The sequence below is a fragment of the Meleagris gallopavo genome, chromosome 21, assembly GCF_905368555.1.
Source record: "Meleagris gallopavo chromosome 21, MGAL_WU_HG_1.1, whole genome shotgun sequence".
NCBI lineage: Eukaryota > Metazoa > Chordata > Aves > Galliformes > Phasianidae > Meleagris > Meleagris gallopavo.
In genome coordinates this window covers 6,658,616-6,682,679 of record NC_139424.1, presented here as the reverse complement: position 1 = coordinate 6,682,679, position 24,064 = coordinate 6,658,616, and the positions used below count along the sequence as shown (strand labels likewise).

The 24,064-nt window shown below is 40.2% G+C and overlaps 1 protein-coding gene across 2 annotated transcripts in view; it reads right to left on the bottom strand.

The window, feature by feature from the left end:
• TRPV3 (transient receptor potential cation channel subfamily V member 3) overlaps positions 1-24,064 on the bottom strand; it is a 29,867-nt gene that overhangs the window by 2,559 nt on the left and 3,244 nt on the right. For both annotated transcript variants that reach the window (XM_019622025.3, XM_010722080.4), the window contains exons 2-18: positions 18,530-18,785; positions 15,387-15,509; positions 9,669-9,773; positions 8,080-8,166; positions 7,568-7,725; positions 6,723-6,899; positions 6,481-6,621; positions 5,763-6,043; positions 4,851-5,027; positions 4,600-4,758; positions 4,160-4,261; positions 3,944-4,017; positions 2,939-3,104; positions 2,362-2,428; positions 1,707-1,978; positions 1,140-1,252; positions 486-556 (exon numbers count right to left, since the gene is read on the bottom strand). In XM_019622025.3, the coding sequence (XP_019477570.2) occupies positions 486-556; positions 1,140-1,252; positions 1,707-1,978; positions 2,362-2,428; positions 2,939-3,104; positions 3,944-4,017; positions 4,160-4,261; positions 4,600-4,758; positions 4,851-5,027; positions 5,763-6,043; positions 6,481-6,621; positions 6,723-6,899; positions 7,568-7,725; positions 8,080-8,166; positions 9,669-9,773; positions 15,387-15,505 (2,269 nt within the window). In that variant the 5' untranslated portion in view covers positions 15,506-15,509; positions 18,530-18,785. The remainder of the gene's footprint in view (positions 1-485; positions 557-1,139; positions 1,253-1,706; positions 1,979-2,361; positions 2,429-2,938; positions 3,105-3,943; positions 4,018-4,159; positions 4,262-4,599; positions 4,759-4,850; positions 5,028-5,762; positions 6,044-6,480; positions 6,622-6,722; positions 6,900-7,567; positions 7,726-8,079; positions 8,167-9,668; positions 9,774-15,386; positions 15,510-18,529; positions 18,786-24,064) is intronic.

The following is a 24,064-nucleotide window of genomic DNA, read 5'->3' as shown; positions in this document are numbered from 1 at the left end:
CAAACAAACAGGAATGTTGTAGGGCTGAAATACAGCAAACCACACTTTTGTTAGTAGAATCAGTCTGATTTCTTGCCACACCTTGCAATGCCATGCGTAATGACTCAAGGAGTAAATCAATGTGCTTTGCAATACTTTTTCCAGAACAAAATATGCTGTCTGTTAAGAAGTTATTCAGCTTTATGCCATTCAAATGCCATAAGAGAATGTAAAATATTGATCAAGAATAACTGCTTAGAGAAAAATAAATCAGCTACACCCATCATGTTTCAATGCTGAGGAATAAATAAGAAGAGTTGTAGCTAAACCTCTCTCCAAATGGTTTAGGACCCCCTTCACTTTAGCCATGAGTTTCCCTAACAGTAAGTAGAGGAGTTGTATATCTAGGTTACGCACATTTACATTCTTAAAGGTAGAAAATTACATCAAAGGATTTCTAAGGAAAAGGGATTTCATAAATAAGGTGGTGTAAAGCTAAGCAGTACCTGTTGGCCCTGGATCTTCATTAATAAACGAAACATGTGTTTTCCACTCAGTCCATCTCACTTCATTAATCCTGTTTACATTGTACATAAATTGAGTCATTAGTGTACATTATCTCCCAGCTACACAGTTGCACTTCCCCTTTTATTTTCTCACTCCTCGGGATTGCCGTGGTTTGCCATCAACACCTGCCCTAATAGTACTGGGAAGTACTGCAGTGAGTGCCTTTTGCAGTGTTATGCATCATATGCAGATGGGAACAGTACTCAGATCATTTTGCAGTTTCACACATTATGAGCACAGACTCACATTACACAGAAGAGTATTTTTCATTAAACAGCACAATAACATTATCTTCAATATGATAATCATATCAATTAGCAGTCAATTCTAAATATAGTTTCTTTTAAGCTAACATTTGGAGGTGATTATGATAAAAATGACATCTCCTGCAATAAGAGCTTATACTTGTACATTAAAAACATTCCTGAGCCTCAAAATCTGTTTTCTTATTAAAAATTGTTAACACAAAAAACCTTTTCTGTTAAAAGCAGGAAATAATTTGCCAAAATGTATAAAATATTTAAAGAGTCTTTTGAGGAGAAATAACCTTGAAGAGGCACATAGAACAGAATAGCACAATATTCAGACTTTACCTTAAGCAGACTCTTGTGTCATTTTCAGCCACTTTACACCTCTCTCCCAATTGGAATTTTTTCCTCAAAGATTTTGGTAAGAATTTTTCAAATTCCAAAATGGTTCTGGCTCTCTATTAACAATGAACAGTAACAGGAATGTGGTTAATCATATTCAGAATCTTCTGACTTTGTAGCATACACGGAGTTATGTCACATCCTTCATCCACCATCCATGATCAACAGAGACAGAAACAGAAGTAAATAACACGTTGCAGATTTCTTGGTCAGACTATGAAACACACCTTCCTGGTGGCACATCCAGGGGAATTAAAGTCACAGAGATACATAGGGACAGTGCATGAGGTTGAAAATCTGACACATAAGATTGTCTTTAGCTGTTAATTGTGAAGTTATTAGGATACTCTTGCAATAAACCTACAGATTTCCATTATTTGTACATACATGCAAATAGAGATTCTCATTGTTAACACCCATCCCCTTCTATCTATAAGTGACAAAAGCTACAGCTTAGAAGACCTGACCAATGCTTCTATACTTCATTAAGCAAGCTGACCACAAACAAACCTGGAGTTTCCAGATGTGCTCACTCTCTTTAGAAATATCTTCCACTGTTTCTCCCATTAATGCAATCAGCATGTTCAAGAGAAGGACAAAAGTCAACACAACATAAGTTATGAGGAGCAGAAGAAATAGCACAGGATACTTGGAATTTTGCTGGATCTCCAGATCACCCAGACCTAAGGTGAGCTTAAAAAGATCCATCAGAACAGGTCCCAGGCTGCTGTTGGAATGGCATTCACCACCATTTTGGCAAGTTTCAATCAATGCAGCAAGAGCTGAGAAAAAAGCATGAGACAATTTTTATCACAATAATGCTTCATGTATACATTGCATTTTAATCTAAAGAATTCAAGATGCACTACATAATAAAGAGCTACAGCTACCCAGCAACGTACACAGCAGCAGCTAGATGACAGGTAACCAAGAGGAAGCAGAAACAGCCCACATCCAAATGAAATTGCAAGCAATTGAGCAAGAGCCAAATTACTTATCTGTTCACATAGTCTCTAGGCAGAGTTTAAATCTCTAAACAGGGCTTTTTAATTTCCAGGAGACACCCCAACATGAGCTCTCATCATGATAACAGGGTTCTTAGTCATAAGAATGCCAAAATTTTTACTCACACAGAGCATCAGTGCTTTTCTCCAGTGATATTTACCTACGCCAAATCCCAGCAAAAACACGATATAGACAACTAAAAATTTTATCACATCGTTCAGGATGACCTAAAAATTAAATTGAATATTCATCAGAAATTAAAATTGAGAACTGGTTTTATTCTTATGTATCTGCAGGGATACAGGTGTGATGCACACTACTGCATCAGATCATTCTCACTAGGCAAAGTGACTGCAGCCTCTATGGGAAACCCAGAGGAAACTTAGGTCAGAGGTTTTTTTCTAATCTTGTGAATGAGAGCCTGATAAGTTGTGCACTTAAGTAAGTGCACAACACAGGTATTATAGTATGTGATACAATTAAATAGCAGAACTCTTTTAGCTGAAAAAACTCCACAAACTACTCGTGTATTTGATAAAATAAAATCTTGACTTTTAAGATATAAGCTAATTTCTGCTATTGAGGTCATAGGGCAGATTTTATATATTATATTTCAGCAGAATAAAAAAAAAAAGAAAATTCGATATGAATTATACACGTGAATTGTTGCACATGCTTCATTAGGATTGTATAGATAAGCAAGCACCAGGTAAAAAAAAAAAAAATTAAATACTTGCCTTTTGAATCATAACACTGTAAATTCCCATGGACTGGAAACCTCTGGTGAAATAGAGCATATTAGCCCATCCCAGGGCCATTGCCAAAACAAGACACACGAGGTGTTCTTTGTAGGAAAACAAGTACAAAAAGACAGAGAAGATCACAAGCATAGCTTGTATAAAACTGTTAAAAAAAACACACGTATGTAAAAGGGAAATTACTAGCACAAAACCAATAGCATCATGGAAATATAAGAAAACAATTGCTTCTTAGGCTTCATATTGCTTTCCATTCTCCCCTACGAACATAACCAAAATAATTTAACAATAAAGTAAATGAGTTAAAATCTAGGTATGTTAATATATAATGGCTATCCTTATTAAAGCTTACTTTAAATAAACTCTTCTCCCCTGGACAGCAGTTCAGTGATTTTGTTAACAGAGATATTTGGAATCAATAGAGTTTCCATGAGCCTCTCTGCAAGGAGAACACAGAGAACACGCAGTGCATTCCCATAGGATGCAGACCAGACTCTGGCAGCACAAGACTGATATTAGAATGGCTGTAGAGTTAAGCTACCTGTTTTTATTGATATATGATCTTATTCTAGAAAGGAGAGGAAATCCTCTGTGCTTTTTGAAGACCAGCTGATGGGCTACTGCCACTAGCCAGCTGAACCAGCTTTATGCTGTATTTTCTTCCAGGAAGAGTTGAAAACTAGATTTAATTTATTAACCAGGTTTCTTAAATGTATTTGTCTATATACAGCATGAAGAGATGAAGCATGTGAAAGAGATAAAAGACAGTACTGCACTTTCTGAAAAACAGTACACATCAATTCCCAGTATTATAATTGACCAGTGAAAGCATTCCCATGTGCTAAGGAAAAGCTGCATGGAAAATTACATCTATCTCCCTGAAAATTGATAATCTAAAGAAAATCGTGCATCTGCTCAAGGAATTATTCCCTGCAACCATGGATTAGATACATAGTGTATAAAATGTATGCATGACAGACTTACAATGCAAAGTGGAACCACGCATCAGAAAGAATTGACTGCAGGTCTGAGGGCCTAAGCAGAAAGATGGCTACACTCTACATCATGAGATAAAGAAAAAACACAGAAATGGAAGTAAGAGAAAGCAGGGGTCAAGATCAGTCTTTCAAAATCATGCATCTGAAGTTAATCTTCTATAGAAATATCTCTTTGTATCTATTTGTTATTTAAAAGTCTCACCTCTTTTATGGCTAAAAATATGGCTCCTAACATAACCATCACCTGTCCTGATAACTGCAGCCATCCCACACCACGTGTCAGAGCCAGTGGATAAGGTGGAGCCTGCAAGACAAGCCAACATGAAAGACTGAGTTCCATATCTGAAGGGTAAAAGGCAAAGGAAGTGGAAGCCTCATGTATGTAGCTCTCTGGGTAACCAATTTAACTGTCTGCCTTTGTGTTATGTAGTTTTTGGGTTACTTTCGCAAGTAACTTCTATTCCTCCTCCTTCTAGGTAAGAAAACTTGATGTGGGAGAGCCTGGTCTCCATATAGTCTGATATTCTGATACATTTTGGGGCACTTTTTTATTTTTATTTGCCAGCATTTTAAAAATAAACCAGAAAATACTACTGCATTTCAAAGCAGTAAAACGTGTTAAAGTTAAGTTACTGTACTCACTTCATTTTCATTAGGCCTGTGGTAGGAAACTAACGTCAGAGTTACGTTGTACAGAAAATAAAAGCAACATGACATAAAAAGCATGTGTCGTGCAAATCTCTTCCATTTCATTCGCAGGAGTGAATTAAGAGGCTCTAATGTCAGCATTTCGTGACGATTCTGTGGAAAGAAGAAAAAAATCTACTAAGATCTGAAATTTCCACTTGTAAGAAAACTGAGATATGTGTGCATTGTATGAATAGGCAACTTACACCGATATTCGTGTTGTAGACAATAATTTCCAATACTGAATTGTCTGCAGTGGTATCTAGTTCTGTCAAATCATAAAGAGAAGATTGGACGGGACCATAAGCCCAGTCTGTGAATTTTCTTGACAGGCTTCTGTTGGGTTTATCTCTTATCTCTCTGCTGAGGATGTATTTCAGAACCTAAAACATGAGCAGAATCGTTGGTTACCAAATGCATTCTTCAGGGAACTGAGAAAGTATACATACACACTTGTTAAAACCAATACCTTGTAATTCTCATCTTTGTTACAGTAGTGTAATTTAATACATTCATAATTCTGTCATTAAGTAAGTGCTGTTAGAGACCACAAACTTCCAATAAGTAAATACAGTGTTCTTAATGTCTCTGGATTTTCTGACAAAGAGATATTTTTCTAAAGAATGAAAGCATAATTTTCCAGGTGTTCACATTTATAACTTGACCAGCGACTCTCTAAATCATCACATTGTCAACTCATTACCACATATACACAGATGATCTATGAGGAACAAATGCAACAGCAGCAGAGCAGAGCAGTTCTGGAAAGTCTTCTAAAATGATTTGAAGATTTTGTATTGTCTAAGAGTAGTTTTGTAATAAATGAATATTTCTGAGTTTCTGTACAACAGAAAGGTTTGAAAGGCTGTTTTTAATAGTATATATATATATTTTCTACAGAGAGATATTCTTAGAGGAAAACCTTGGAGGGTAGAAGGAACATTGCTTACATTTTGAACCCTATTAGCTCAGTGGTATACTGGTATAACACTGGTATACAGTACAGCATAGCAAGCATGGAGAACTACATTCTAGAGCACTAACATCTGAGTACATGGTTGGTCTTGATGCTTTCTCCATACTTAAATTCTCTTAGATACTACTGAGATAATACCCACCTCTAACTTCCCAGTTTTTGCAGCTAATTGTAGTGGTGTTAAACCCTCCTTGTTCTTCACTTTTTCCAAATTTCTGTCTTTACTTTTCAACAAAATCATATCGTACATTCTGATTACAAAGTCATTCTGAGTTTTAAAGTCCTCTGCAACAGTAACTAATGCGTGTAGGATATTATTCCCTCTGGAATCCTGAGAAGCAATGTTGGTCCTGGTGTTGTCCATTAACAGCTCAATTATATCTGGCTGATTGGTACATGCAGCTAAAGCCAGTGCAGTTTCACCTATAAAATCATAACATGCAACATGTGTTCATTTCTTATTATAAGCAATCAAACTGATCTTATAGGAATGATTGTATTAAACATCTTCATATTTAAAAGCATGTATCAGTATAGATTATTTTTAGTTTAGCTCCTGGTTTAGAAAAACTTAATATTCACAAAAACATTTGGAGAAAATCTTCAAGTTCAAGTTTGTGTCACTTCATTTGCCATTCAGCATTTGACAATTGTCTTACAAATATATCTGAGTGTTAATAATACATTGGACTCTAGCAAATCTCTTTATAAGAGGTACTGTACCATTTTTCTGTCCTGTGATACAACTTTCTTAGTCTAGGTTCAGTGACAGCAATGATCCACACTTGCCTGCTTTCTGTACTGTCTTACTTGTCTGGGTATTCCTTCCTAACTGTTGCAGAAATCCCATTTCTACTTACCAAAATAAAAGCCTTCATGTTTATATTTGGGATTAAAGAAAATACCCTGGGCGTGAGCATTGACATCAGCTCCTTTTTCTATAAGAGTCTGAGTGATTTCAAACTGTCTTCTTTCAATGGCAATATTTAGAGCTGTCTGGCCTGAAACAGCAGACACAGGTATTTAGTGTGAAATCTTATGATGCTACAATTACTGATGACATATTTAGCTACATGCCTCAAAATGGATCAGATGGCAGTACCTTTATATGCCTCTTCTGTGTATGCTGCATTGATAAACCTCTCCAAAATACCATTTTCTTCTGCAAAGGATAGTAGTATATTCACTATCTCATTTGTGTTGTTGTTTATGTTCAGTAGAGCTTTCATCAGACAAGTTTTCCCAGTATCTGAAGCTGTGAATTTTTTCATTAGATAATCTGAAAGAGTAAATTTTGGGATTAGATCACGGCAGCCATCATTATTTATAAAGTTAATGGAAAACAGCTTGAATCTTTTATTTGGAGCAGAGCCTGAGGGATAAATATGAAAAGAAATTATTTGATAAACAGTTACCCAGTCACTCTATATTTGAGCTATGTGTATTTTGTGAGATGATACAGAGATGTGGTAGTGGTTAAGAAGACAGCCAGTGTGCTTGCTTTCTTTTCCAGCTATCCCACCAACACAGTAACTCCAGACAAATCCAAATTCTCTTCTTTTCTTCTCTGCCTGCTCTACCATGCTACGCACATCACAAACAGTGACTATGCCACAACCAGAGTGACTGTAGTAAGGACAGAGACATCAGCTTTGAGTCTTGTACTGCAGAAGGTAGCTCAGGTATGGCTGTGGGAACACAGTGCACTAGATCCACAGGGTAACATAAATAAGAGACAAATACTCCCCAGTGTTGCTTCAGAGGCAGCAAGAAAGCAGCTGATTGAATATGCTTTCATTTAGAAATAAGAAATTACATCCATTTGATTGCAAACAAATGATTCAGATTCACACACGAGTTGCTGCTGCACTGAGGTACTTCCTAGTAGAATACGCATGCACTGCCAGAAGAGGTAAGAGTCTTCCTTCAGACAACTCCACAGCTTACCTGGCACAGTCGTGTTTCTACAAACATTTGATCTCTCCTTCAGCTCTGCAAGCAGACCTTGCAGTTCTTCAATATTCCCCTCAGATACTGCCCGAAACAGGTATTTCTTCAGCTTCTTTGGGGCTCTTGTCTGCTCAGGTCCTTGTGCTATGTTAGCACTGAATGATCAAAAATAATAATGGAATTGCTGAGTCAGTTTACTTTATTTTCTACATACGAGGAAAAAGAAATACAATTACTTGCACCAGACTACATTGACTTGTCCCATTTCCATACAGGTGTCCCGGTATGGATCTCTCAATATGTTTCTGTACATTACTTATTTGCTAAGAAAGTGCTATTGAAAAGCAAAACTTAGAGTTATTTCTGAGTTTAATTACTGAATATTCAGAAAGGTATATATGCCTCATTTCTGGGAAAAAAAAAAAGGCAGGCATAATTGATAATATCTACCCTATTATAGACTTAACGTGTAGAAAATGCATTAAGAAATACTTCCCATCTCCACTCACCAACAACTGTCTACATTAGGACTATATTCAGTCACATCATCCTGAAGAGACTGTGGGGAATCCATGTCTTCCCCATTTGCAGATGCACTGTAGAAATGAGAAAAGCACAACTGTTAAGACGGGCAGATATTGGAAAACATTTTGTCAAACTACATAAAGAACCAGTCAGTACTAGGATTGTCTATTGCCAAAGGAGTGGCAAAAAGGAAGAGATCCACAGGATTTTATTACATTTAAAAAATCCTGAGGAAAGAAGCCTATTTTATGTTTTTCTACATTATTTCATTTGAGATCTTGAACCTATTGGAGTTTTTTCTTCAGTGTTTGTGCAACATCTTCAATGTTGCACCTTGAAAACGTACAGTCTGCCTTCCTCACACACTTAATTTGTCATCTGCCACAAAACAAGTGTTTAAGTAGTGATCTTGCATGGATTGCACACAATGAATGTGATTTAAAGATTTACTACACAGTACACTGTTGGCAACTCAAGAACATCTTGCAGCTGAATGTAATGGAAATTTCAGCTAAAAGAAAGTAAAGCCTGGGCCCTATATGCATATTTAGGTAATAAATTTAAAGGACCTCAGTGGCATTGGTATTTTGTAATTTCTGTATGCCATTTCTAGACATTCCTAAAAACAGATCTGACATAAGAGTTGATTGATAGTAATTTTTCTCACTTGTATTTTTGTTTACTATGGGATTTGGATTTGATGAACTCTCACAGGTTAATAACTTAGGGAGCCTGGACTATTAGTTATTGACAAGATGGATGTAAGGACAGAATGCAAGGATTCAACACTGCTCTGCAGATATTTATTTGAAACAAAGCTAGAAGCTCAGGGTACATTCTTATTCAGTCCATCACTTCTCTGCAGAAAATCCAGTGACAAAGTGCATATGTGTCTCATGCAGGTTTGTTCCTGAATGAGAAGGGAAAATCTGGGTACTTTTCCTCTGATACAACAATAAAACTGCCAACAATTCCAGAAAGCTGACCAGTCCCCTATTAGACACAAAAACATTTGGTAATTCTGAGCTTATTCTAGATTTGATTCATATTTCCCTAATTCATAATTCTGGCTTTCAGTACCATTCCAGTTTTTAAATATCTGGTGCATTCTACCCACTCATAATTTTTCTCTACTCATTCAGCATAAATAACTGCTTTAAATATCTCAGACTCAACATTTTCATGCTGGTTTGTTGTTAATGAAAAACAGAGCGAGCACACAGAGCTGGGAATATGGCTTGCTAAATTAAGCTGTTGTTTTCACATTAGAAAATTGGGTGCATGGAGTTTGTCCTCATCTATCACAAACAGCATATGCTTCGGAAGGAAAAGATAGCATTGATTTAAAATTTATTCATATTTGAGGCCTGATTTATTCAGTGTAAATGATAGCAGAACATACAGATAAATAATCCAGCAACAATTGACCTCCAACAGAATTCTGTCTTTGAAGTGATCAAAATCTATGTAAAACCGTGTGAAATTTTAGCTCTAAGGAGGAAGAAGGAGTAGCTGCTGAAAATGAAATAGATATACTTGCAGTATGACTAATGTATATGCACTGATAACTTACCATGGACGAATATTCGAATCCATTGGTTTTGAAAACACAGGGGGAGATGTATTATTTGGAGTTGCATTGCCTTCAAAACCTTCAATCTCCAGAAAAAAATGTGAACTGTTGAACATATTGCATTGAAAAGTTGTTAGTAAAAAAATCAAATTCAACCATAAGATATAGAATTCACTACACGTAAGTACCTGGAACAACACTGACAATTAATATTTTCTGGCATCACACCTGTCTAACAGGATGCTGTCTACTTTTCCCTGGAAGTATCCAAGCCTCTACCATCAGTTAAGCACTTCCATGTTGGCAGGTGGGCAAAAGATCCCAAGATATTTTTTAGAAGGCACAACATCAGATCCTGACATGTCTGAACATCAACACCAGCAGCCTAAAAGGAGCCTCACATCGGACTTCTATGAATGAATGAATGTATGAAGGGGGAGGGGGACAAAATGACGACCGCTGGGACTGAGGGGCCAGTTCGAGGCTCCAAACAGGACTTGATGGGTGGAGACAGTGGAGTTCAAAGGCTTGGAGAGAGGTGGAGGGATGCTGCTTCTCTTAAGTGCCTGTATACTAATGCGCGTAGCATGGGGAATAAACAGGAAGAGCTGGAGTTCTGCGTGCGGTCGCAAGGTCATGATCTCATCGCGATCACGGAGACGTGGTGGGACAGCTCGCATGACTGGAATGTTGTCATGGAGGGCTATGTGCTTTTTAGGAAAGATCGGCTGGCTAGGCGGGGTGGTGGAGTTGCTCTTTATGTGAGAGAGCAGCTAGACTGTATTGAAATTCACTTGGGGGAGAGTGATGTAGCAGTGGAGAGCTTATGGGTGAGAATCAAGGGGCAGGCTGGTAAGGGTGACACTGTTGTGGGGGTGTACTACAGGCCCCCTGATCAGGATGAGGAGGCTGATGAGGCCTTCCAAAAGCAACTGGATGTAGCGTCACGTTCCCAGGCACTGGTGCTTATGGGGGACTTCAATTATCCAGATATTTGCTGGATGACCAACATAGCCAGGCACGCACGGTCCAGACGGTTCTTGCAGTGTGTTGAAGACAACTTTCTGATGCAGGTGGTGGAGGAACCGACGCGGGGAGGGGTGTTACTGGACCTTATTTTCACCAACAGGGATGGACTTGTTAAGGAAGTAAAGGTAGGGGGCAGTTTGGGTTGTAGTGATCATGAGATGGTGGAGTTCAAGATCCTGAGCGGAAGAAGCAAAGCAATAAGTAGGATTGCTACCCTGGACTTTAGGAGAGCCAACTTCGATCTCTTCCGGGACCTACTTGGAGCTATCCCGTGGGCTCGGGTGTTAGAAGGTAAGGGGGCCTCTGAGAGCTGGTCAGCATTTAAACAGCTCTTCTTCCAAGCTCAGGATCGGTGCGTCCCTGTGAGCAAGAAATCGGGAAAAGGTGGCAGGAGACCTTTGTGGATGAGCAAGGAGCTCATGCGCAAGCTCAAAGGAAAGAAGAAGGTCCATGAAATGTGGAAAAAGGGTCTGATCGCTTGGGAAGAATATAGGAATGTAGTCAGGGCCTGCAGGGATGCAACGAGGAAGGCTAAAGCCCGTCTGGAATTGAATCTAGCTAAAGTGATAAAGGATAATAAAAAAGGCTTCTTCAAGTATGTTAATAGCAAAAGGAAAACTAGGGAGAATGTGGGCCCCTTACTAAGTGAGGGGGGGGTCCTCGTAACGGGGGATGCTGAGAAGGCAGAGATACTGAATGCCTTCTTTACTTCTGTCTTCAGTGAAAAGGCTCCCCTGCAGGAATCCCACACCCTGGAGGTTAGTGAGAGGGTCTGGGGAATGGGAGACTTCCCGTTAGTCAGGAAAGAGGACGTGCGTGAGCGCCTAGGCAGTACTAAGGTCCACAAGTCCATGGGACCTGATGGGGTGCATCCACGTGTGCTGAGGGAGCTGGCGGAGGTCATTGCCGAACCGCTCTCCATCATTTTTGAGAGGTCCTGGACAACAGGGGAGGTCCCTGAAGACTGGAGGATAGCCAATGTCACTCCGGTCTTCAAAAAGGGCAAGAAGGAAGATCCGGGTAATTATAGGCCTGTCAGCCTCACCTCCGTCCCTGGAAAGGTGATGGAACAGCTTGTGCTGGATACCATCTCCAGACAACTGGGAGAAAAGGAGGTTATCAGGAGTAGTCAGCATGGGTTCACCAAGGGGAGGTCGTGCTCGACCAACTTGGTGGCCTTCTATGATGCTGTCACATGCTGGGTGGATGGGGGAAGAGCGGTAGATGTAATCTACCTTGATTTTAGAAAGGCGTTTGATACTGTCTCCCACGACATCCTTATAACAAAGCTGAGGAAGTGTGGGATAGACGAGTGGACAGTGAGGTGGGTTGAGAACTGGCTGACTGGCAGAGCGCAGAGGGTCGTCGTTGGTGGTGCAGAGTCTGGCTGGAGACCTGTGACCAGTGGTGTCCCCCAGGGGTCTGTGCTGGGTCCGGTCTTGTTCAACATCTTCATCAATGACCTTGATGAGGGTATAGTGGCCACCCTCAGCAAGTTTGCTGATGATACGAAGTTGGGAGGATTGGCTGACACGCCTGAAGGCTGTGCTGCCATTCAGCGAGACCTGGACAGGCTGGAGAGCTGGGCAGTAAGAAACCGGATGAGGTTCAACACAAGCAAGTGTAGGGTCTTACACCTAGGGAGGAATAATTGCATGCACCAATACAGGCTGGGGGATGAGCTGCTGGAGAGGAGCTCTGCAGAGAGGGACCTGGGCGTCCTGGTGGACGACAGGTTGGCCATGAGCCAGCAGTGTGCCCTCGTGGCCAAAAAGGCCAATGGCATTCTGGGGTGCATTAAGAAGAGCGTGTCCAGCAGGTCGAGGGAGGTGATCCTCCCCCTCTACTCTGCCCTGGTAAGGCCTCATCTGGAGTACTGTGTCCAGTTCTGGGCTCCCCAGTACAAAAAAGACAGGGATCTCTTGGAAAGAGTCCAGCGGAGGGCCACAAAGATGGTGAAGGGCCTGGAGCATCTCCCCTATGAAGAAAGGCTAAGTAAACTGGGTCTGTTTAGCCTTGAGAAAAGAAGACTGAGAGGGGACCTGATCCAGGTTTATAAATATCTGAGGTGTGGCGGCCATAGCGGTGAGGCCAGTCTCTTTTCAGTGGTACGTGGAGACAGGACGAGGGGAAACGGACATAAGCTGCAGCATAGGAAGTTTCGCACGAATGTGCGTAAGAACTTCTTCACGGTGAGGGTGACGGAGCACTGGAACAGGCTGCCCAGGGAGGTTGTGGAGTCTCCTTCTCTGGAGATATTCAAGTCTCGCCTGGACGCCTACCTGTGCGACCTGGTGTAGGGAACCTGCTTTGGCAGGGGGGTTGGTCTCGATGATCTCTAGAGGTCCCTTCCAACCCCTACAATTCTGTGATTCTGTGATTCTGTGCCCACAGCTGAACACAGCACCAGACACTTACAAACAGCCAGACACGTATGCATAACCAGCCACACATACATGCATATTCTTCTTCATCTACTACATTTAGTCCCTATTTCTCCAGCCAGTAGCCATCAGAATAGATCATTCCAAGCTCATTAGCAGTGATAAATAGTGATCCAAGTGTTAATTTCACTGTGTAACTGTTCAAGCTTCATGGCCTTTTAACATTTGAGACGTGTCAGCAGAGCATCCTTGAAATTACTTCGGCATGGGGCACTTGTCGGAGTACAGGAAAAGTCTGGACAGAAGGAGGACCACTGCTATCATTTCCACCACACATGCCACGCTCACAGCTGCTGTAATTCACCATTGCTTCACTGGGATCTTAACTTGGCAGAAAGACTGTGCAGTGAAAATGCCAAGGATTCATGCTGCTTTGTGCATTCCCTGACTATGATGTGCAGGATCCGTCCCAACAGGTAAAAGCTGTCAGAGGCTACAGAGCATTTCCAGAAAGCCAGAAGTGCTGCTCTTCAGGCTTAGCTGGACTGCCTCAGCTGCTCACACCAGGAGTGGTGTGCCACGCATTGATATCTCTCCCAGCACTGTGTTCATGTGGAAGATTTTGGCATGCAATAGCTGTACAGCAGCTATGAAGTGGTGCCTGTTTTGGAAGCCAACATACTTAGCCTATACCAACATGTGGTTTTTCTGGGGATACCATGGGTAAAAAAAAACAAAATCCACCAAGCAAAGCAAGGGGACAACTGCCAAAAAATACCCAAGTGCTTATGTGGCCATGGTGCACAATGTCAGGAGCACTGCCCACAAACATAATCAGGTTCTGACAACGCTGGCAGTGCTCCTCCCATCCTGTCTCTTGGTTTTCCTGTGCACATACTGTTAGCACACTCAGACACCAGGGGCTTCAGGAATGGGAAGTCATATTTTCTTCAAGTACACATTGCCAATCCATTTGTCAAAGTGAGAAATGCTACCCATAGAGGTGCACTAGGTGCTCAGTGGCACCATATGCCAGAAGGAAACGTTCTGAACCTATAGAAGTACAGCAGCTTAGAAACATGTAATTACTAGAACACGTTAAACCACTGCATTAAAATTCATGTGATCTTCGTTCCTTATATTACAGGAATGTTGTTGGCCACACCCTGAGCTCTTGGTTGAGAGATGGCAAACCCCCAGGGTTACTGCTTACTGATACCACAAAACAGAATAGGAGACAAGAGATTAAGTAATTAAATGTAGTATTTGCCAGTATTTGTTTTAACTATAAAATCTTCCATGGAATCGCCCCTTTTTGGAGTACTAGCTGAGCTCTTCATACACCCCATTGACCTCTTCTACAAGCAAAGTGTAATGATTTGAACACAAAGTTTCTCTTTTTGAATTTAATACTGGAAAGAGAAATTGGGCCAACCAGGCAGTGGGTTTCAAATAACTTATGACAGCATTTCTGTAGAAAGTGATTCCTCTGATTATTAAGAAATTATAAATATTAGAAAAGCCACAATTGCCTGGGCCTTCACAGGTTGCTATAATAGCTAGTAATTAGCCAGAGTGAAAAGTTTATGAATTAAATTCATCCTCAGTCTACATTAACGTAAGTGATTTCAATAACACAGTATCAGGGGTGAATTACTGCTTTTATTACAGTATTCACATTAAATTAAAACCCTCAATCTTTGTATTAATTCCTTACCATAAAATATGAATGAAAGGGAATATTTTATTTTATAAAACAAAATAGGTAAGAAATCTCATTAATCACAATCATGAAAAATGTAATGAACATAGGTTTCTGTTTGTAATAAGGATATCCTAAACCTCCTGCCCTACCAGCTCTCATTCTTTAATTCCACCTCTGCCTCCTGACAACCTGCTGTAGTTCCTTCTGATGCTGTTTGCAATGTTCCTTTCTCCCAGGCCAGCATCTTTTCTACAAAGCCTGGTGTGCCCTGCCACGTCATCGCTTTAAAAAGACCACTTTACCTTCTCCTACTGAAATGCAGATCATCATTAGACCAAATTCTTGTAAGTTCATAAAGGTGTATAGGGTGGATGCAGACAGCCCAGTTGATAGGAGTGTTTTTCCTATTAGGGTGAACACATATATCTATCTAAACAGAATACTCTTCCACTTACAAACAGCATAAGCCCTCCATTTTTTGAAAGCATATTCTTTTATCTGGTCTATCTCATTCATATACACAGCATGAATAAAGATATTAGTGATACTGCATTCCAAATATCTACTGAAAGAGATTAAAAGGGAGATACAACATCCTACCTTTTCTTTGTTGGAGTGCTCTCAGTTGGTTTCTTCTCTTGCTGATTTGAAGGGGGTGCACCAGGTGGATTTGTTTTCTTGCCCATTAGTGGAACAGCTTCTTTGTTATCTTTAATCATGTTTCTGCAATAAGTGGAATCACGGTTACTTAACACTTCAAGAAAGTATAGGGACCAAATTACCCACTTATAATCTCTTCACAAGTAATCATACAACTCTTGATCTTCCTATCAAAGTTTTTCATTTTTCAGTTATTAGGCACATACATGTCATTTTATGTCTCAAGGCTGGAGGGTTATGGTCAAGATTGTTTAAATTACATTCTAAGAAAAGAGCCATTAAGAGTGATACCATAAACCCAGGAGAACTGTAACTTCAAGAATGTCCCTAAGTTAAACTGAAGTGAGTTCATCAATCACAAGAACAGTATCTCTGAACAGTGTCCAGCCTGATCTCAGCTAAACAAATGATCACATGGGTGACATCAAGGACCTTTGTGTGCTGGTGACATTTGTCAACATTTCAGAAAAAAAAAAAAAGAATAAGCCATGGCTCTGCTATCTGGGAATCACCAACATCATGCCACACAAAAAGGTGTGAATGCATGTTATCTGCCTAAGAACACTCACAACACAAAATCTGTCAGTAATAATAATAATCTTCCTATTTCTCAACATAATATTCACAGGCATGATTTTAAATCACCAACAATAAACTGAAAGCAAGAAGGTGGATTTAGAATCCTGTAAAATTAATCGAATGTAGAAATAGTAAGTTTTACAAAGTCATGGATCCATTCCCAAGCAGACTGGGGAAGTACCCTCCATACCCAAGGACAAGCTAAACAGACCTGAACAATGTTCTACGCTTTTTCCCCTCCTACTTCCACTTTTCTTAACGTGACAAAAGTACATACAGATTTTCTACTTCTGTCTCAACATATAGAAGGCAGATTGTGAAGCATGTGTGAAAAGACCTGACAACAGGGATGAAAAAGAGGGCAGGCATATCACAGCCTTAACTTGAATGTGTTGGGCGATGTGATACTTGACATAAATCACATCCAAGGAGACTGGAATGAGATGGAGATGGGCATCAAACAGCTTTACAAAATAAGTGATTTTAGAGGAAGAGAGTTGTTGGAAACAGACCAATAGGTCAAAAAATGTGTCAGCAAAAGGAGTTTTGATTTGAGAAAAACACAGTTGGTACATGTGTGAAAGTTAGAGGGGTCACAGAGTGGTCACAGAGCTGGAAAAAGAAAAGGCTAAGGTTAAAATCTGTAAAGCACACAATGGACACAGGGAAGAGCTTTTAATTTGTGAGCAACGCTAGCACTGTTGCACATTTCTGCATGGGACATCCACAGGGGAGTATGTCAAAAGCCCCACCTGCAGGCAATTGTCATTGCAGACATTTTAGCACTGTCTTGAGAGCAGGAAACATTTAAGAGAGGTGAAAGTAATCAAAGATAACACTGAACTTTCAGTCTGTGATGGAACACTATTGAGCCACCAGTGATTTAAGGGAAGAGTGTGAAGAGGAAAAAGAGGAATGGTTCACTTCTGTATATTTTTTGTCATTTTATATATTACTTTCAAAGCCACATCTAAGATCTGACGGAGACTATTTCAGACAAGATGTCAGAGTCTGCACAAGTAAATAACTGCAGCCATAACAGTAAAAGCACCCTCTGCAGTGCTGAAGTAGTGTCTGCTCCTCATTTTTAATCACTATTAATTGCAAGCCCAGAAGAAAATTAAACCCAGGCTTTTGACTGTATCACTTACTGAACTCAGTTCTTATTTTAGGTACATTCATACAGATGTCATGAAAATAAATGGAGCTTTTTTAGGCTTATCAGCTTCTTCCTCTCTCTGTCTTGTTAGTTTAATGACTAACTGCTTTCATCATCACCTTCCTGTGCACTATCATTTTATGTAATCTATGACATATAGAGAAAAATATTGGAACAGTCTGGAGAATGCAAAATCATAATTATTGCAGTCAGTGTAACCTGATATGGAGTGTCATCTTTAGTTGTAACTATTTTTGAGTCTCATTATCTATTTAATTGTTACTTACACTCCATCAGAGAGGTGCTTTTTTTTGAAGTGGGCAGTGAGACAAAAATACTGTGTTGATTTATAGTATTAAGAATTACTTTGGAGGAGATTCTGAGGACACTGTGGATGTAGTGTCTCACCTCCAGCGTGGCAGGGAGAAGAGAGAAGTGCATTTGTCTGTAATGGTGAATGGGACTTCACCTTTTACAGAATGAAGCGTTTCACACAATATCACAGACCCACCTTTCACTTATCTGAGAAAAATCATACATATTTATACCTCAACAGATCAATGACACTATAAACATTTATCTGTGGGATTATCATGGGACAAAGATCTTCTCTTCTCCTTAGGCGCAGAGGAGAGGTGGTGACCACTGAGAGATGTTTCATTCACGGGATCCTTTGAACACCCACAGCACAGCTGATTCTTACTAACTCAGAAAATAATCCTCTCCCCCACAGGAAAGATGATAAAAATTCCATTTTACTTTTGTGCATTATTTATGGTACGTATATCCAATCAGCAGAAAGTCACACGTGATAGAAAGAGTTTAGTCTTCCTGTAAGATTTTCAATCTTTTGAGGGGCTGTGGTAGACATCAGGCACTACGAAAATGTCATTTTTTTCTTGGGGAGAAATATATTATTTTACTACGAAAGTTTTTCCTACCCAAAATATTAAAAGTCTCAGTGAAAAGCAATGTTTTTCAGTGAGGAAAATGCCTCTGACAGTCACTACAGTGAGTGAATCTCTCAGTAGAAGATAAAAATATTTTTAACTTCAGCCTGCATGCCAGTATATTTTGGATCTCCTCAGCACAGAAATCAGAAAGTCACAGTGCGTTAAACAGAGAAATATAAAGGAAATAAGCTGTATCTTAATTTCTGAATGCCTCTGAGTCTGTGTGGCACACCTCAGGAGAAAGACAGATTAATAAATTAGAAAAATGGCAACAACCACAGCAGCATTCTCCAGTTGAAAGCAAGGCTTAGTGAGGATAGTTTAGAAGATTTCATTCTCTGGAAAAGCATCACACTTACTCCGAACACCCACAGAGCTCTCACAGAACTTACCCTGTTTACAAAACCTGCATGGCAGAGTAGACAAGGCACCTCCGAATTGTACGAATGAAGCTCAGATTTGGGGCCCACTGATGTTTCGACAACATCCAACAAAAGGAATCTTCCAAGTGAGTAAAACTATATTCAGGGTCAAAATGATTCTAAAAATGCACAAAGCCCCATCTTCAGTCATCAGGTTTGCTTGGCTGTTGGAAAGCACAGATAAGTACGGCACTGGAGCGCTGAATCCTTACAGGGTTTCTTACATCTGAAATTAGGAAGCAGAGAGAAACTTGCTAGACAACAAACTCTTTACTTCACAGCTGCCAAAGTGGGATGACACACACGCAATAATTACATACTAAATTATTACTAAAGCTGAGTTGCTCACGGATGACTTAATGGTAGCAGTAGAATATCTAAAATGATCACAGCACTCTGCAGTTTACATTCTGTATTCAAAAGAAAATGGTTATGCACACATATTTGGGTTGTAAATGACATCTCTTTATGTCGTGCTTAGCTTATTATATATTATGGAACTCTTCAGAGAGTACAAAGCAAAAATGAGAAAACAATCATGATAAGTGCTCCAGAAAGCAAATATTTTTGCTATTACCATGAAAAAATAGAAATGGGTTCAGAAAATCTTCTACTTTCATAGCAATAATGTCAGTGAAAACATGGTGGGTGTGTTTAGATCTTTCCCTATCTACATTTTCTGATGAATGTGTACCCTTAGGGTCTGTGAGGATACAACACGCCTGTGTTTCACAGAAACAGCACTGATGTGACTTCTCACTGTGCCAACTACAGTGAATGGTGTTTTCCAGCTCTGCTGGTTTTGAGCTGTTAAGCAATGGTTGCTGCACACTTCTTTTTTGGGACATGCCAGAAAAGGAACCGTAAGTTCTTCTGCTCTCCCTACAGAGTCTTTCAGTTACCAGTGTAAATGGTGCACTTAAAACCTGCATGTCTTTGCAATGAAACCTAAAAGACAAACTTAGAACTCGCCTTTCCTTCACTTGATTAATAAATGGGAGTTCAAGGGGAATAATGCAGGCTGGAAAAACAAAAATATTTCTCCACTGCAAAAAAGGGAAGAAAGAGTAATGTTTGAGGAAGCTGGAAACGAAACCATAAAATACCTTCAGGATGTTCAGATTTAGAACAGGCATTCGAATCTGAACAGAATGACTATAAAATACATCTACAAACTGTAGGTGAACTCCACTTGTTCAAGCAGATCTCTTTAAAGAACAGGACTGCTGGATTTTATCTTTACCTCACATCAAGGTCAGCCCTTTGGTGTGAAATACCAGGAATGTTACGTTGTTTCTGGTAATGAATCAGCTTCTACAGAACAGCACAGAGAAAAGGTTCATGCCTACACCAGTTCCATTTGGCATTAGGAGAGCTTGGTTGGATGAGCCAAGCACACATCCAGCTCTGCCTGACACAAATTGATGATGATATATTCCAAACTGATGATGATATATTCCAAACCCTGCACTGGGCAAAGCTGTTCACGCCTTGTCAAATGACTGCCTAAGCTAATATGCTGCAGTCTAGAGTCAGTTGCTTTGATGGTCTCCTAGCTGCTGGTCTAACCACTCGAGAACTGAATAATGGCATTTAATCTTGCCTGGAAGAACACTGGCTTTGTTCTCCACACTAACTACGAGAAACTGTTTAATTGCAGTCACTCTGAGGCTGGAGTATTGCATGTCAAAATAGGCAAAGTTAGATTAAATCTGGGTGAAGGTGCATTTAAGGACTCTTGCTTTAACTCTCCTAAAAACCGCAGCAGAAAAGCAATTAAATTCCTTTGCAAAGAAGGGAGAATAAGTTCAGCAGCAAGCTGTACTTTGAACTTAGAAAGCAGCTATATCTGAAAGTACCCAGATCTGTGTGCTTAGCAGCACACAGGACCTATCGGTGTGGTCTATTTACAATGTCGTGGCAGTTAGCCTAAAAGAAAAACAGGGACAAGCTACAGCAAGAGCCAGAGCCTTGTATCAAATCTGACTATGAAAAAGTAGAGAAGATTGTGAGAGCTCTAACAATTCACATGCCCAAGAATTACACTTCATCTTGCCTGATATGTGTTAACAGCTTCTCCCTCCATTATGAGGACTTTAAGTTACCAGTGTGGCCTTTTCTGTGCAATTGTCAGATTTAGAAGACATGTGGACAGATTATTCCTAGCTAGTCTTCCTCAAAACGGGTAAAAACACCCGTGCTGCACATGGGTGTTGTGAGCCTGAACAGAGCTGCTTTAAGGGCAGACCTAAGAGCCAGGAAATAAGAAGCAGAACTACAGTAAGTCACATCTGCACAACCATTTTCTTACAGTTTTAATCATTAACCCACTCAGCCTTTAAGTTCCCAGACCTGTTCCACTCAGATTTCTTACAAGCCATGAAGGATTTTGCAATAGGCTGCATCATGGCTGTGCAGACCACTTTATAGAATTCCACATCAGCTACCAGCTGTCTCACTTACTTAAAGAAACTCCATAAGGTTAAAAACATTAAAAACTAGACATGCATCTCCTATGAAAAATGACTTGAAAACATTAGCTTTGGAAGGCGTGCACAGCACCAACAAGCAGCAGATGCCCTATCTGGCATTCATTATTTTGTTTTTCTAGCAACTGCTAGATTCACTAGAAACTAAACTGAACAAGATGAAGGAAGCCCCACATGGGAGGGATTGAGAATTTGGAGATCCGCCATCTGACATCAGCAAACTGCATTTTCTGTTCTGCTGACACGTGACATGATCTGAGTCAAACCTGCATTAAGAAATTGTTCTGATTTCACATTTAATTCTGTGAATTTCAATACTCTACCTGTTAATCACTAGGAGGAAAAGCCATTATCTAAAAAACATTGTTAACATTAACAGGCAACAACATGGATAAATGTAAATTACTTATTGTCAGTATTCCATTCCCCAGTGTTCTTAGAAGTTTAAGTATTACAGCACTGTGCACACCAACTACCAGTAGCAGCCCAGTTCCCCCGAGCACAGCATTTAATTGATTCACAAGGGTCTCTCATGATTTTTTGGAAAAAATGCACCTAAGTTCCCTTTGTCTCTTGGAAAAGGATTCAGCACTATCAGTCTGTTGTGGGAAGGCTCCACAAGATATCCCACAGAGTATGCTTTTAAGAGAATGTATATGCATTTAATGCTGAAGAACCACATGAAGAGCACTTCTGTAAGGTATGCTAAAAAGGGGAAGATACTATCACTTTCCCATAGATTTTCCAGCTAACTTTTAACCAGATGAAGAGACAGAAAAGAGTAATAGGAAAATCACAAGAGCATGGTCACATTGCTACTCTAAGCAGAACTCAGACCAACTCAAACCAACACGTAACACTTCACTGAGAACTTTCAAAGCAAAAACTTTACTTGGCTGTTCTGAGCCTCAGAGTCCCAACAAGGTCAAGGTTGGTCTCCAGCTATTTCAGAATGAGTTTGTACCCTCAGTCAATCTCAGTTGTGGTGCATGATTTCTGGTAACACTAAACAGCACTGGGGAATTAAGCAATATGAAAATGCCTCAAGGAATACACTGTGAACAAAGCACGCCCCACCTATATGCTACAGTTTTTTTACTCAAGTCTGTTCTGCTGCTTGACTCAAGTAGCCCTTAGGGGCTCACCACCAAACCTGAAGAGGAACAGTAATGTTATAATAATTTTAGGCTGAACTGTTGTTCGCTCTTTTGATGCATCAGTCAAAGGAGCATCAACACTCCTCATTTAAAAGGAAAGTATTTTAATTGGTTTCACTCTTCTAAGTCTGGGGAACAGTTCTTTCCCCCTCCAAAGATCTAGTTACAGCTGTATAAAAATAATACGAGGGGAACAAAAACTCACCCACTCTCAGGTCTTCCACTGAGAGCTAAACCTCGCATCACCTGTAGCGCTTGTATCAGATGCTCACTGACTACAACAAAATGAAGTCCCTGCAGGCCCCTTTCACTTACTGTCAAGCTGTTCCTGGGAAATATGTGAAGAAGAATTCAAGGAGAACATTGAACAATTGAAATAAACTTCAAAAATAAGAGAGCTAAAACATGCATGTCCCATGTTGCTGCAGTCAGGATGGCACAGCATGTATTTGTACACATGAGCTGAATTTTGAATCTTCTAGTATTTCCAAAGGGAGTTCTCTGAGCAGATACTCATCATACGTGCCCCATGGACAGATCATCTTTCCAGGATACATTTTTCTGTCTCAATTTCAACCACTATTCTCGTTAAAATATCTTTTATTATGCAGATTGTGCCCCCTTTGTCAATGTTTCCATTTTCTGTCATACAGACCCTAACTAAGATTCAGATGTTCCGTTTGCCATTGCAAATCAGTCTCTTGAGAACCCTCTATCCATTTCCAGCCTTAAATTTCACTATTCTAAATCCTGCTGCTAATGAGGGACATTAGCTTTCCTGTGTCTTTCTCTACGTCAGTTAAACACTCCTGACTTTCAGGAACCGAGGACACAATCCCTTTTCCCTGGGCAGTTCATTATCCACTCTCCTTTGGAGTAAGAGGAATTGTCTCTGAGCTACACCTACTATACCACCTTGGAAAGAAATGACTCCCACTTGATGACATTGCTTAAAACTGCTCTTACTGGCTGAATGAGTAGGACACACTTCCTCCCAGTTCCTATCACTGGGAGTTGCTCTCCTTGGCTGCTCCACAGTCGGCTGACATGGCAATTCCAGATGACATGACCTTTCATGTCAACATTCAGGTGACTAAACTGTTCAGGAAGGCTGATTAAAACAGTGACAGACAAGTACAATTTTGGTTGATGATGGAATCTGAAAACCTCAGTGATTTTGTAAATATTCATGTCTCTTCGTACCCTCTCATTGCCTGCATACTGAAACAGGAAGCGTTACTAATAATGATGTAGCTCTGCCACAGTATCACAAACACACCAGAAAGGCAGAAGTCTCATGAGATCATTTGGTTTATTTCCCTTCCTTCCCAAAAAAATAGTGTACTCTCTACCATTTATCCTGAAGTGTTTTGTACAGTTTAATATCTGATGAAATTGGGTCCATATTTTCTCCATGGAAACTATTCCAGAGTCAGAAGTAATCCCAGTCTGCGTGGTGTGCGTGATGGGAAGCACTTCAGAGCTCTGTAACCACATCATAAGACCCAGAGTGCTCACGCTGTATATGGCAGCATTGATTAAGACATATTCCTTCCAGGCCTTAGTACATCTTTGCCTATTGCCTAACAGAGCAAGAAAAACTCATAAGTACCTTCATTCTCACAGATGTTTGCCACAGAAGGACAGTGGGATTACCTAGCTTTTGGCAAAGAGAAATATGATCCTGCATGATGGATGTGATTGGGGGCAGTAGAGTAGGACAGCGGTGTCAGAGGAAGAAGGGTTTTCCTGGGGCAAGTCAGCTACGGGCTGGGTAGGATCTCTGCACACAGCGTGGGGGCCCTCTGGTGGGCTGTGCAGTCTCCCATGGAGCCCACCAAAAACTGACAATGCGCTGC